General features: G+C 42.3%; 4 protein-coding genes across 4 annotated transcripts; 2 read left to right on the top strand and 2 right to left on the bottom strand.

The window, feature by feature from the left end:
* Positions 1-1,002: 1,002 nt before the first annotated feature.
* MELLADRAFT_79652 (uncharacterized protein) lies at positions 1,003-3,930 on the top strand (the record flags this gene model as incomplete). Its single annotated transcript, XM_007418002.1, has 7 exons — positions 1,003-1,616; positions 1,694-1,942; positions 2,018-2,676; positions 2,770-3,031; positions 3,093-3,399; positions 3,421-3,836; positions 3,871-3,930. The coding sequence occupies 7 exons, from the start codon at positions 1,179-1,181 to the stop codon at positions 3,928-3,930; spliced, it is 2,391 nt and encodes a 796-aa protein (XP_007418064.1).
* Positions 3,931-3,996: 66 nt separating this feature from the next.
* On the bottom strand, positions 3,997-4,683 carry MELLADRAFT_73567 (uncharacterized protein; the record flags this gene model as incomplete). Its single annotated transcript, XM_007417994.1, has 1 exon — positions 3,997-4,683. The coding sequence occupies one exon, from the start codon at positions 4,407-4,409 to the stop codon at positions 4,203-4,205; it is 207 nt and encodes a 68-aa protein (XP_007418056.1).
* A 331-nt stretch (positions 4,684-5,014) lies between these two features.
* On the bottom strand, positions 5,015-6,679 carry MELLADRAFT_73563 (uncharacterized protein; the record flags this gene model as incomplete). The annotated part of the gene is made up of 8 exons (XM_007417993.1): positions 5,015-5,368; positions 5,459-5,521; positions 5,609-5,670; positions 5,736-5,801; positions 5,893-5,943; positions 6,100-6,154; positions 6,229-6,402; positions 6,527-6,679. The coding sequence occupies 8 exons, from the start codon at positions 6,548-6,550 to the stop codon at positions 5,312-5,314; spliced, it is 552 nt and encodes a 183-aa protein (XP_007418055.1).
* A 784-nt stretch (positions 6,680-7,463) lies between these two features.
* Positions 7,464-11,567, top strand: MELLADRAFT_50952 (uncharacterized protein; the record flags this gene model as incomplete). The annotated part of the gene is made up of 6 exons (XM_007417981.1): positions 7,464-8,176; positions 8,996-9,443; positions 10,200-10,277; positions 10,338-10,581; positions 10,659-11,021; positions 11,117-11,567. 6 exons carry the CDS (start codon positions 7,519-7,521, stop codon positions 11,264-11,266), a joined length of 1,941 nt encoding a protein of 646 aa, XP_007418043.1.
* Between the last annotated feature and the right edge of the window lie 2,796 nt (positions 11,568-14,363).

Raw genomic sequence — 14,363 nt, 5'->3', positions numbered from 1 at the left:
TTCATTCTTTAGGTTTTGGCATACATTCAATTTAACCGCTCAATCTTCGAGGGCTTTCTTTTTGAGAACTTTACTCTTTTTAAACCAGCACCACCATCAGCAAGCCTTCTTTCGCCTCTTAGAAAATTTATCCGCCACTCCGATCATTCAATAGCTGTGACACCAATCTTTTTAAAAAGTAAACTTCAGAGTTGTACCGATTGATCTGCAACACAAGGACTGTCAGACACGCGCAACGCGTTCTTAAAAACTAATCCCACTTTTCGCTGATTACATATCTTGATTTCACTTCAACACTCATCATTTCACCATCCAATCAAATTTATCATCATTACATAACATTAGCCTACACACTACCTCACCATCATTCCGTATTCAAGAGTTCCAAGAAGTTAAACCATCTCAATCCACGATTAGTTCGACCGATCGAGTGATCGAATGCGATAATAGATAATCTTTCTGAACAAGATCGGGTGATTATCCAGTTTGGTACTGAGTGACCTCACAGAATCCATCGTATCTTACAACAGATCAAGAAATCAAGTGCGATAGGTTTCGACAAGTTGAAATCAAACCGACGATCGTCCTCTCTGGTTTTACAGTTTGGATGAGATTCAGGTACAGATCTTCTGATAGAATCTTTGGTGATTACTCCTAATATTTCTTTAATTTTGATTTTGATTTGAGAAGTGTGAGTGTTAACATTTATGAATGAATTCTTTAAACCTCCTTTTACAAATTATCGCCATCTCATCAAAACACTCCAGATCATCATCAACTTTTGTATCAGACAAACTAATCCATTTAACTTGTATGAAAAGCGTTATTATCACTTCACTTTACTACAGTCTCAGATCAATACACCACAACCGATTATAAAGTACCTTACAAATCTTGTAATACGTAATACATACTAGATATTTACAACCATCTCACTTTATCAACTTTTCATCTCAACTTTACCTATCTCTTCGCTTTACCAATCATTTCAATTGAATACGTAATCTCTTGATTTCAATCCATCAGGAGCTTCAACTATTCACTTTTATGGTTTATTAAGTCATCTTCTTTACCAATATCAAGATTCGAAAGATACCCATCTCACAATCACTATTCTCTGATCTCCATTCTCCACTTCCATTCGATCACATTCTACTTCTCGATACCGAACATCTTTCATGAGATCATCGACTCATCAAACAAACTCACCTATCATGATGCCATCAACAAATTCTAGTTCGCCCGACTTACCTCAGAAATTATTCGGCATCAACAATCACCTCTCTTCTCAATCTACGCCTTCTCAGTCTTCATCACCACCTCTTCTCCTCTTCCCTCGCACTTCACAATCACAGGCACTGGATCAAGGAGTCTGGCAGGGTGACTACTCACTCAACAGCTACATTCATGATTATCTCTGTAAACGAGGATTCCACGGTACTGCTGAGAAGCTCATTCAAGAATCTGGTATGGACAAATCTTCAGCATGGGGTAGTAATAAGCTTTTGAACACTCCACAAGGGTTGCTTTATGAATGGTGGACCATCTTTTGGGAAGTCTTTCTCGCCAGCTCAGGCAGTAGCGGACACCATGATGCCAATCTTTACTCGCAAATTGTACGTCTCAGTTTTCTGCATCATCTTTTCGTGACATGGCGACCTGCATCCTGATCAGTGATGATGACGTTCAATAGACGAAAGCGTCCAGGTCCGAGAGTGCCTCCGGATCAACTCAGCAGCGTAACGCTGGGCTGATCAAGTTACCTACGGCTGAGCGATCTACACATCGGAGCCCACCAGATCCAAATAGCAACCCGGACTCCGATCTTGTCACAATCTCATCTTCGACTTCTACCAATACTTGCTCTAACACTAGTCCCAAGGTCCCTCGTCCATGTCCTCCGAATCACTCGGATTCAATTAATATTGCCCATCGTCCCGCGGTTTGTATCTGATTGACACTTCACGTTTACTACTTTGATCACCTTATTGACCTTTTCATCTTTTTTTTGACGCAGGTCACAAGGCTGAGAACAACTTCTGGAAATAGCCCATCCTCGCATCTCACTTCACCTGCCACCACCGCTCGTTCACTACAAATTCAACAATCGCAACAACTCCAGCATCCCAATTCCCAAACGCATTATCAGCTTCTGCAACCGCAACGCCATCAGCAGCAACAGCCCCAAGCGCTCCAACAAAACCAAGCACATCAACACGCACACCAGCTACACCAACAGCAACAGCACCAATCATTGTCATCAAACGCTCCACCTAATGGCCAACCGCAACGCCAGCCAGCCAGTCACATGATGGCTCCTCCACCCCATCCAGCTTCTTTCCAACCCCGACCTTTGACGGACAACGAGGCCATGACCCGCCAGGCGTTGTGCAGCGCTGGACTGTCAGGACGAGAAATTCCGTCCTTGACGCTTGAAGAGAGAGAACGATATACGGCCCAATTGAGTAATTTAGTTACAATGCATCACGCCGCACAGCTCCACAGAGTACTTTCGAATCCACGAGGCATTCCATATTCACCTCTGGCCGACCCAAGAATACTACCTAACCATCCCAGTATTCATCGCGATATTCACCAGCTCTCCCTGCAACAGCAACAAGAACGTCAGTTAGGAGCTGTCCGAGCAGCTCAGCTGCAGCAACCCGCTATGTCACTGTGAGCCTCTGGCCCTTAGCTCACATTAGGCTTTTCTTGTTTGGCTGAGTTCTAGTTAATATAATGTTGTTCTTATTCTTTTTGGTTATCCAGTGGTCAAACTTCTCCGGGGAATCTTGTTGGACCCTCCCAGAGTCCAAGTGCAATGCCATCAGCGGTTAACTCTCATCAGATGTTCAACGGGGCTCAAAATGGAAGAAAACGACCGTTGACGCCGGCCCAGAACATAAACGAAACCCCACCAGCTAACGTTTCTGACACTAACTGGCCTTCACCATCTAGCCGAAAGCGGTCAAAGCCGCTCGATGCTCCTTCACCCGCCCCAAGTCCTAGGATTCGAGTGGGCTCTGGCATGGTAATTCAACCGTCTTTTTGAGTTTGTATTGTCAAGTTATCTGATGACGTCATCTATACAGAGCGCCAACGGAATTTCGGCGTCAGAAGCACGGCGTACTGTGGATACGTTACACGGAATTACTGGTCGTAACGAAAATCAGACCGGGATTGAAGGCGATGGCCAAGTGAATAATCAACCCGAAAGATCTGTCTATGGTACCCCCTCTACAAAAGCAAACGGTGAACCGCCTAAGGCAAATACGCCCAACGCGCCTACCCCTGCATCGACTCCCAGTGCCTCTCAGCATGCCACCGCCAATATGGCTACTCCACATCATAATCCACCAGCTATGGATGCAAACCATCCATCTGCCTTGCGATCTTCTGGTATGTAACTGGCTCTTTCAGAACGTAATCAAGACATATCTGACTTTTGGTGTCTTCGTCGATTTCGCTTCTTTCCAGGTCCTTTGAGCAGCGGGAATGGATTAGGAGCAGGATGCGCATCGTCGCCCGCAGCTCTCTCCAAACCTACCGGAAATGGGTTTACCAACCTTGCTTTCAATCCTCATCAACCATCCGGTCCGACCTCGAGTGGGATGACAATGGGAGATTCAAGTCAAATAAATGCTTCTGCCCTCGATCTTCGCTCGTTGAACGGTGTTTACGGTATACGCGATTCCACAAATGAAAACAACTCTACAGCCGAGAGTCGTAATGAGAATGTAAAAGATTCAGCCTCACAAATGAACAGCACTCCAGGTGGAAGCGGACTGGACCTTATCCCTGGTGGCTTTGATATCGATAAGCTCCTGGAAGATGCGGTAAGTTCTTCTACTATCTCGTGACCACCACCAGTTGAATTTTGGAAGAGATGACGGTCGTAGGTTAGCTGATCTGCTCATTGGTCTTGTTTAGTCGTTTTGGAACACTATGCATCAGGTGTAAAACGATCCTCTCATATTGGCAAGTTGAATGGTCTTTCAGCTGTATTAATGTTGTGCAATATCATCAAACCGTCAACATCATCCGATACTTGAATACCAATGAAGGCAGAGTGATCTAAGTCGTGCACATGGCCAAGAAAACACTCGTCATGACATCAAAAATCTCGAAACTATTCTCTTTGATGTCGATCAGTCGACAGCCATCTTAATCTTTCTCTTACAACTTTTTCCTAGATCATGTCCCTAAAATGTGTACCTTTCTACATCAAATCGGTGTTGGGGTTGCTGTACCTTTGTTTTCTTCGTATTGTCATTCTTCTTTGGGTTGTTTGTCTGTGCTTTTCGTCCCTTTTGGTTCATGTTGTTGTGAGATGTTGCACATATGTCTGTAACAGGAGTCTTCTTGTTGTTTTCTCTATATCTTCTTTCTACGCACCATCCGTACCTCATAGGTTATTACGATCTTGCTCGAAAGAATTCCTTTTCCTTTTCTTATTTCCTTTCTTTAGAGGATTACCCTGATGTTTCTTTCACCTTCTTATTCTTAATGCTTGTATGGAGGTTTCAACTTTGTGAAGATGTGGGATTAGATTGAAGTTTATTTTTGTGAAGGAGATTATAGTAAATTAATTTAGGAGTAAAAAAAGTTTGAGTGAAGAAACAAACATATTTGATATCTTGTATTGTAATTTTTTTGTTTTGTTTTTGAGAAAGAGGGGAAGGATAATTTACTAATTAATAAAGAAAGATTTTTAATTTGTGACTTTTTTTTCCATGAATTCTTTGTAGTGGGAGAAATTAAGAAGGGAGAGGATTTGACTGTTAAAAAGGATTTGAAACTCTTTTTAAAAAAAACCTTCTATTAGGCAAAAAAAGAATGCCAAAGGTTTGTATTCTTCCCAAGAGTTGAAGATGAAGTAAAATACATTACAACTGTCTGGAAGACAATTGTGCATAAAAACCTTCAACTTCCTACTCTACTGGGAGGCCAAAGTACTCACAACTTTGTAACACTGAACTCCTCCCGCGGATATGTCCCACTGTGCGATGTTTTTATAATTGATAGTTTGGCATTAATTCATGTTGTGGCATCTGAATTCTTATATGCTTGAAGCCTTCCAGTCCACACGCACATATATATCCGTTGAGAGAAAGCGTTATAAAGACGCGCACATATGTGATGCAAGACTGCCGTATAAACACACACATATATATTTATTGAAAGAAAGACTGCCCTATGAACACATCGGTATATATTGTGAAAAACTGCCTTTAAGCGCAAACTGTACAACAATAGGCAAGTCACATATGAGAAAGCGCTTGTACTCATCCAACGGTATCTTGCTCAGGGATCAGACAATTGTGGGAACAGGTAGGACATTCCCGCCTACAAATGTATCCACGTAGGCCTGGAATGTAGAATGGAAGTCAATGCCTAAGCAAGGTGAAGCAAAATGATTCTAGAATAGATGTGAGAAATGATCTGAAGTATAGCTTACTTGTCGGTAAGGGTTCTTCTCGGTTTCAGTGTTCCGGTTATAAGGTACCCATTTTGGCTCATCCTATGAGATGGTCAAACATAGCGTCCATTCAGAGAAAAGGCTTCGGAGTGGGAATTGAAATGTCAAAAGAAAAGAAAATGACAGCACCTTGAAAAGGCGCATGGCTTTGATATAGTCTTTGGTATCGACTGTGAAGCGGTGATATATACCTGATAGAAGACCATGAGAGTAAGCTTAGGATCATAGTTTGTAGTAGAATCACATGAAAGTTTACCTGGAGGTAGAACTAGTAGATCGCCTTTGCTAACTTGAATTCTGATCCAATTTTGATCACTCTTGTCTTTTTGTTTTTGGCGTTTACGGAGTCAAAGAGTGATCAAATCAATTGAGAATTGTCTGAGATAGATGAGTTATAAAAGATTGTAGGTTACCTCGAACATCAAAGTAGCCGGTTCCATCGATAATCCATCGGATCTCTTCATCTATGTTCATCAGAAGAGCGAGCTCGTATTAGTAAGGAGCAACGCAAGATAGGTGTACACCATAAAGTTACGGAAGGACGACACTCGGGTGGCGTTGGAGATACGCTAGAGTTGATTGGTGGGCCAGTGGTGTAGAAAAACTGAGAGCTGTCTCACCTTCATGGAGATGCTCTTCGAAGAAAGAGTTGATCTTTGTCAAATATATATCCCCCTGATTAGCAGACGGAAAAAATAGGTGAGCATCTTCATTCATACATGCGAAGCTGGGAATGAGAAATCACGAACCATGGCTTCCTTACTAACGATGATTTGGTCTCTGTTTCTGTAACCTCGTTCGGCTGCCAACTTATCGACCTCATCAAGTTCTTCTGTATGCCAATGTAACACGCCTAAATCTTTCAAGCCATCAGAAGTGATCGTAACTTTTGAGTCATGTTCGGCTCTTTGGTCTTCCGAAGACTGGGTAAAATTAAACAAGTATATTGAATAAAATGAATTAGCTCTCATAAAGCCTTATCGGAAAATGCGATATCAGGAGGAAAGATGCGAATGTGCTGCAGGTATGAAGGATATCAAAAATCACCTCCTCGTAGATGTAGGCTCGCATGAGTTTGAACGGATACAATTTTTTGGTAATGTCGAGAAGTTTGTCCTGGTATTAGGAGTGTTACTCTAGAACTCTAACTTCGTTCAATGGAGGGTGACTGAAAAACGTCGGCTTTATCTTTCTCTCGTCGTTGTTGCTGAGTCAGCTGAGCGGACAAGAGATTCAGACCGTCCCGGACGAGCGCGGGCTAGTCGCGGTCTGTTATTTTCGGAGTTCATGCTATATGCGGCGTCCGGGTCCACAAAAGAGCATTCTGAACGAGTATTCCTCAAAGGTCCATTGCTGAAGCCCATTAGGTGCCCCCTTCACCTCTATTTATCGAAGCCACGAGGAGTCTTATCAAGTGTTTTTTACTAGCAGAAAGGGTGACAGCTTGTAGAGTTCAGAAAATTATATAAACCCACATCAAGACGCTGAGATGGTTACATATTTCCATCCAAAAACAATTCAACTTTTTCTGATGTTGATCTGCTTGGAGAGAAAGAGGTTCCTAATACATGGTATATTTATCAAATGAAAACAGAGTTGAGCACCAGTGACTTTGATTGCTTCGAATAATTGGTAGTGTGGCTCACAACATCACGCTTATGGTGTAAGATTTTTAGAGATGTGTCATAAAACATTGTTCAGCTTTTTCTATAAATGAATAGAAGACAAGTTGAGCTATCCATGCTCTTGGGATTTATGGAGATTCAGCATACATTCCCTTCCACCAGAATTGTCAATGACATTTTTCTGAACATGACCTTGGAAATTGATATTATGATTGGAATGCTGATCGTGCACTGGATCAGCGTATTTTGGCTTGAAATTACGTAATCCGTCGATAGCAACTCAATTTTAAATTTGAAACGATTTAAAGCTGTTGACCATTTCACTTTAATTTGATTACCATTACCATCATCATCCATCACTCAAACTATTCTCATTCTCAACAATTCTCATTCTCATCATCATTCATCATCATCATGTCTATTCATCAATCAATCAGTTCATCATCAATCAATAAACATTCATCAGCTTCAAGTACTTCAAGTACATCTTCTAATCAACTTCAACTTCAACAACTTTCAAATCATATGCACTCAATCTCTCTCAATCACCCTTCACTCTCATTAGCAGCTCTCACTCCTGAAGGTACACCTCCAAAGGCATTCTCGTCTAACTCAACCACTTCGATCTTACATCCGCCTCCAAATCGAACTATCTCTCCTCCTACTCCAGCACCTTCACCTCAACCTCAAACAGACAAAGATTGGTCTCATCTCGCTACTCATCCTCAACGAATTCCATCCTTACGTCTCGATGACTCACTTACCTTAATCGAAGCATTCAGTTCCTTATCTCTTGGTAGTAGAACCAAATTCCTCAACTCACTCTTACCTATTCTCAATCTCAATGAACTCACCACACTCTCTGGTAAGATTCTACCAAGGCTGAAGCGTGACTTTTTAAGAGAGTTACCCATCGAAATCTCTCTTCATATTCTCAGCTTTGTTGATGATCCAAAGACCTTAATGCGAGCTGGTATGGTCAGTCGTTTTTGGAGATCATTAGTCAGTGATGAAGCCACTTGGAAAGGAATGTGTTGGAGACGTGGCTTCAATAATCGGAATGCTCCTATCAGTCTCAGTGAACGCATGGAAAAGGAGCGCAAAGGTCGTGTAGAAACTTATCGAGCTGGTGTGGAGGAGCGTAGACGAAGGAAGAAGGCTCTCAAACATGATCAAGCTGCCCAAAGAGCAGCCAACAATCAAGATCCGTCTTCTTCAACAGTACATCAATCTTCCAACGCTCAAACAAGTCCATTCCGTACATTGGATCTCGATCAGCTTATCAACGGTCCCAATGCCACTTCATCTACCTCTCTAGGACTCATCCGCAACACAAATCCTGTCACCACTGGTCTTGGCGTAGAAACCGAGGCACTCGATCACGGATACAATGGTCGCTTTGCAAATCCGGAACATGCACTGACATCCAACTTGCCTTACACCCTCGACCCAGAATCTCATCCTGATCAACTTTCGACGCCGTATCTCTCAAACCCTCACCAAATCCCTACGTTCCCATTCTCTAGGCGCAGCAGCTACCATGATCGCATCACTTCACCCAGGCTTGACGGTTCTGATCCGCAGCAAGGTACCAGGAGTGGGATGATGAGCAGGATGCCAAGCGGGGCGCCAGAAAACCCTCAAACCACATCACACGATCATCTCACTGCTCTTGGTATCGAATCTAGTCAAGGTGAAAGCCCGTTCTCAGCTGTAATCAATTTGCCAATGATCAGACAGCCCCATCGAGTCATCAATGCCACCTCACCTGAACCTGGCATGATTGCCCCCACTGATGCGACTTCACCTCGTAGGACTCGTCCTCACTCAATGCCACTCATCGGTCTCAATCTCAGTCTCCCCAATCCTGCATACTCAAGCCCATTTGAAGCTTCTCGTCCATATCCTCCTGATCTACCCCACCACCAGTTTGATGATGCCTCTAATAGCACGCCTAGCTCAACTCATCCCGATCAACTCAATTCACTCGCCAATACACCTACCACAGCCAATGCGCTCGAAATGCATCCTCCGAACAGTGCATCTTCTTCGATGGTCGAAGAAACTGAGTATTCACCTCGTCCGCCTTTTTCTTACAAATCATACTTCAAGCGGGCATATCTCACTGAATCAAATTGGCTCAGGGGCCCTGGGGACCTTATCACAATGCAGACTTCGCAGAATTACGATGGAAATGAATGGGTAGTCACCTCACTTTGTTTCGATGATGATTGGATTGTGGTGGGCATGGCTACGAGTAAGATCCATGTCTTTGATGCCCGGACGGGAGAGTTCGTCAGAATGTTGGCAGGTCATGAACTCGGAGTTTGGTCTCTTGCGTTGGTGAGCAAGGGTGGAATCAGAGATCGCAGGGATCCGATTCCGAAATCGAGTAAAAAGGGTAAAGGGGTAGATGTTTCGGAAATAAATACAAGTAATGAGCGTTCAAGTGCATCTGGTTCGGAATGGATTGCGTCAGATCATCATTTCTCGAGCGGTTCTCGCGGAAACGGCGGAGGCGCGAGTATGATGCGGGCCAAGGGCGGTTTAGGGGTATCAAACTCCAGTTGGGACTTGCCAACACGTCGAGCACGATCTAGAAGTCAACAAAGAACAGTTACCAACAGCGCTACTATATTCCCACCTGTATCCGCAGAGATAGCTCCAGATGATGGCACATCAGCTTACCCAACACCTTTTCCAATTTTTGTCCAACCAGAGAACAACGGCGTTGAAACGACCCATCGAAACCTTCAAGCTAGTTTACTCGGTACATCCGAGGAAACAACCACTGTTACATCAGTTCCAATGAGAGCCGGACGATCAATGCCTGCTCCGATCTCAATTCCTTCCGATCGATCTTCGTCCATCAGTAGTGCTACCACCTCAAGTTCACATCAGTTCAATCATTCATCTCGGCGTCGATCATTCGGTTCATTGATGACCCCTCATTACCTCGATGATAACTTCAGACAGGGGCCTGCAAGCGCGGGCTTACATCATCAATCTGGCGAAGTCATTGGTGGAATGGGGTTGGGTGCTGGGGGTCCATCAGCCGGCAACCTACAGCAATCATCTGCTTGTGGAATCTCCAGAGGCTGGGGACAGAAGAGGAGCTTGGTGGTCAGCGGTGGGTGCGATAGAGATGTAAGAGTATGGGAAGTTGAGACGGGGTTAGTCATACTTTCAATCTTTGTTTTACTGAAACGATTATTGACTCTAGTTTGAAACAGTCGATGCTTGCATGTTCTAGCGGGGCATAGCTCGACCATTAGATGTATGAAAGTCTTAGAAGGTAGACCAATTGCGATTTCAGGATCGAGAGATTCAACACTGAGAGTATGGGATATAGAGCAAGGGGTTCAGAAACACCTCTTGGTTGGACATACGCTCAGTGTACGAGCCGTTGAAGTTCATGGCAATAGAGCAGTCAGTGGAAGTTACGATAATACATGTCGATTATGGGATGTTGATACTGTGAGTACCCTCCCTTTTCCCCTCTCTTCCTCTTGGGAGCAGAGAAAAAGAAATTGAAGTTGTGATGTAAATGATAGGGCGAATGCTTGAAGTTATTAAGAGGACACTATCACCAGATCTATGCAGTAGCATTCGATGGCACTCGAATCGCATCAGGTTCAATGGACTCTACAGTATGTATCTGGTCAGCCGAGACGGGTGAACTCCTTGCACTTTTACAAGGTCACACGGCATTAGTGGGACAAGTTCAGATCAATGGACCCTCAAACGTGTTGGTCACTGGCGGCTCGGACGGCAGAGTAGTGGTGTTCAGTTTGGAGAGTTTTGAATGTTTACATAGGTTATGTGCTCATGATAACTCGGTGACCTGTTTGCAATTTGATGATCGGTTCGTGGTCACAGGTGGAAATGATGGGCGAGTCAAATTATGGGACTTCAAGGTCAGTTTTTTTTCTTTTGTCTCGGGCACTTGTCCTTTGAGCCAAATCCTGATTGTTTCAAATTTTCTTTTCGATGTATCACGCTTTTTTTTCAGACTGGATCATTTATCAGAGAATTAGCAGAGCCTTGTGAAGCAGTTTGGCGGATTGTATTGAGAGATGATAAAGCGGTTTTGTTATGTAAAAGGGATGGAAGAACAGTAATGGAAGTAATATCTTTTAGACCTAGTTTAGATTCTATTTAAGGCTTAACTTTCTTTTCCTTTCCTACCTTATTTTCTGCATTGAATTGTATTGTGTGTTGTTTTTTTGTCGTTCTTTTATGATTTTTTTTCTTTGTTTGAGTTTGTTCGTTTATTGAAAGGAAGGCATGGGAAAGGAAAGAAGTATGTGAGTTGGAATGTTCTTATTGTTTTTTTTGCAAACTTATATATTGTTAGTGGTCCATAATCAAGACAAGGTAAAGATGTTTTCAAGTGTTGTGATACTTTGCTTTTTTTGTTTTAGGTGCTTATTGATCTATTTGTTTAATATATTGTTTGAATCAAGCTGAGGTACTCTGGAGACAATGTCAGAGTTGAAGTTGTACATACCAGCACTTGCTTTGGCTGTGGGCACAGAGAGTTGACAGATCCCTATATGCAATAGTATCCCCAGGATTTGATTTACAAGAGTCAAAAATACAGATCCCTATGTGCAATAGTCCACCCAGGATTTGACTTGCAAGAGTGCATAAATCAAATCCTGGGGGTATCATTGCATCAACTGATGTGCCCAGGGCCACAGGCAGAGCAAGTGCCAGCATGTGCAACTCCAACTCTGACATTTTATTTATATTTGAATGTCCTGCAGGACTTGAACCCACAACCTGATCCCTTGGTCTAGGAGGGTGCTCTTACGGGCCACCAATAATAACCTGTTGTTATCAACATGCTTCTGGAGATCATTCCAATGGTGAAAAAGGAAGTTCCGGTATCACATGGGTTTTTGAGCATTACATTGAATCAAGGTAGCAAGATTATTTTATCAAGGCTATAAGCTAATTAGTGCACATGTCCCAGTGAGACAATCATGCCTAACACTGAGAAGGCAACCTGGAATGGCTTATATGCGCTGACAACATTAGCTGTATGAAGTGGGAGAGATGCGGTATCAGTCTTTCTCTGAGACTACCTGAGAGAAGCAGTGAGACATACAGGTATAGTTCAATCCCGGTCTGTGTGGCGCGTTTTTTTTTGCATGGCGCTTCCTTCTCTTTATAAGCCTTCCACCAACTACAGAACATCTAGACATCCATTGGTCAATTTCATTGGTCAAAAATAATACATACAAAAGACGATCGAGTTGATAAAATGCAAAATGAGATGTCTTGAAAAGCAGAAGTTGGAAGCATTTTAGGTTGGTTGAAAAGAAGTGATATCGAGTGCTTTTCGTGAAGATTATACATACAAAGAGACAGTTTGAAAAGATGGCGACTGAGTCGTTTTTGAAGAAATCAAGACAACGCAACAGATAGAAACCTCTTACATCAAAGTATCTCGCTCCGATGACAATGCATTGTTTTTCTTGTATCGGTTTTGCTTGCTACTTTCATTCAAAGTAGCTTGTTCCAATAACATTTTGTTGTTTTGTAAGTTGCTTCATTATCAATACTTTGATATGTAAGTGGTTGTAGCGATAGAACCCCCTTGACAATGTTTCAGGGGGATTGGAGTGAGTCTGAAGGTATAGATATAAGGTGCACATGGATGACTCGACAAAGGTTCTTGATTCTTGATGAGGTTATCAAAGTGTTAACAGCTTCTTTGAAGTCTTAATGATGAATTTGTTCAAGTCTTCATACATATGTACCAGTTGCCACCAGCCTGTACAGACAGTGTACAAAAAGCCACCATCCGGTTTACTTTTTTGTTTGTCTCAGGATAGTCTCAGAGCGAGTTAGTCTCAGAAAAAGACTGATACGGTTACGCTCCCTATGAAGTGTACATATAGGACAGAATATATCAGATATCCAACAATTTATCCATCTCTTGTGACTCTACACTAGATTGCAAATTTACTGCTGAGTTTAGAAAAGTAAGAAAATATAGAAAAGTACCTATAGGTCACAAGGGGTCTGTAGAATGTGAAACAACAAGTGTTGAAGCTTTGTGTGCTTTCCCATCATCTTGTATATTTTTTGTATTGTTTTACACCAGAATTGACTTACAACATTAGTAACCATACTTTTGTCCAGAACACCAGGGATTTGTAATGATCTCTGACACTGGTTACAGAAGTGCCACAACCTGTGAAAGAGAGCCAACCAAGTCCCACTCTTGTAGAGCAGACTTTCTATATTGCTCTCTTCTCTATGCTACAATAACTATACCAGATAGTACCCACCATCCCTCTCTGTCTGTCCCATGTCACAAGATCCCATTCCCGGTCATAATAGGATTAAGCTTGGCTCTGAAAATTTCATTGAGAGATTGATGGTGCATCTCCACAAATGGGTAGGGGACAGCAAGGCAGTGAGGCAAGAAAAGCCTTTACATTTTCACTGCTATGGCTCCAGCATTTTTTCAAAGATTGTTGAGCATGGCTTTTGGATAAAAAAATAATCAGACTAAATATCAAAGGTATTGGGCAGAAATTGTGAGCTTTATGTGATATCTTCTAAGGTTTCTGTCCAAGACTTACTGGTTTTGGAAAAGATGTAAGTCTATGAATTGAGATTTGCACTGCCAAAAGATCAGAAGATCTGTCCAAGAATCTGAATTTCATAAAGGCTCAGGTTCCTCAACCCAAGGGATTTATTTTGAAAGTGTAAAAGGTGGATTGTTACATTTTTATTTTCTTGTGATTATAATTATGTGTTGATAGTATTATATAGATTGGTTCAAGGTAAGTTGTTTCCAAAATCTAGAGGAATTGATTGGATTCATTGGAAAATGTGAATATTAAGGATTGCCCCAGTTCAGCTCCAGAATTTTAATGATTATGTGAACCTCTTGGAGCAGACTGTACACAATTCACTACTGAGTTTTGAAACCTCAGAAAACATAGAAAATTCCTTGCACAGCTATTTTAATTTGGGTTGCATCAACACCGCAAGTGCTACACAACACAATGGATTTTGACCTTTTTCCATTGTGTGGCGTAGTCAGCACAATATTACACTCCGCAAACACTCCACAATTGGGGTCTTTTTTTCTAACTCAACATTGTAAAGCGGTAGGAGTGCAATATTTGCACAATATTGTGCGCTGCGCAATGCCACAACAACATTGCGGAAATATTGCATAAACTGTGCAATATGCACAATATTGCACTGAATAACCATCAAAACTTTTCATTTTT

This window comes from Melampsora larici-populina (genome assembly GCF_000204055.1).
Source record: "Melampsora larici-populina 98AG31 unplaced genomic scaffold MELLAscaffold_82, whole genome shotgun sequence".
NCBI classification, from domain to species: domain Eukaryota; kingdom Fungi; phylum Basidiomycota; class Pucciniomycetes; order Pucciniales; family Melampsoraceae; genus Melampsora; species Melampsora laricis-populina.
This window is presented reverse-complemented; position numbering and strand designations above follow the sequence as displayed.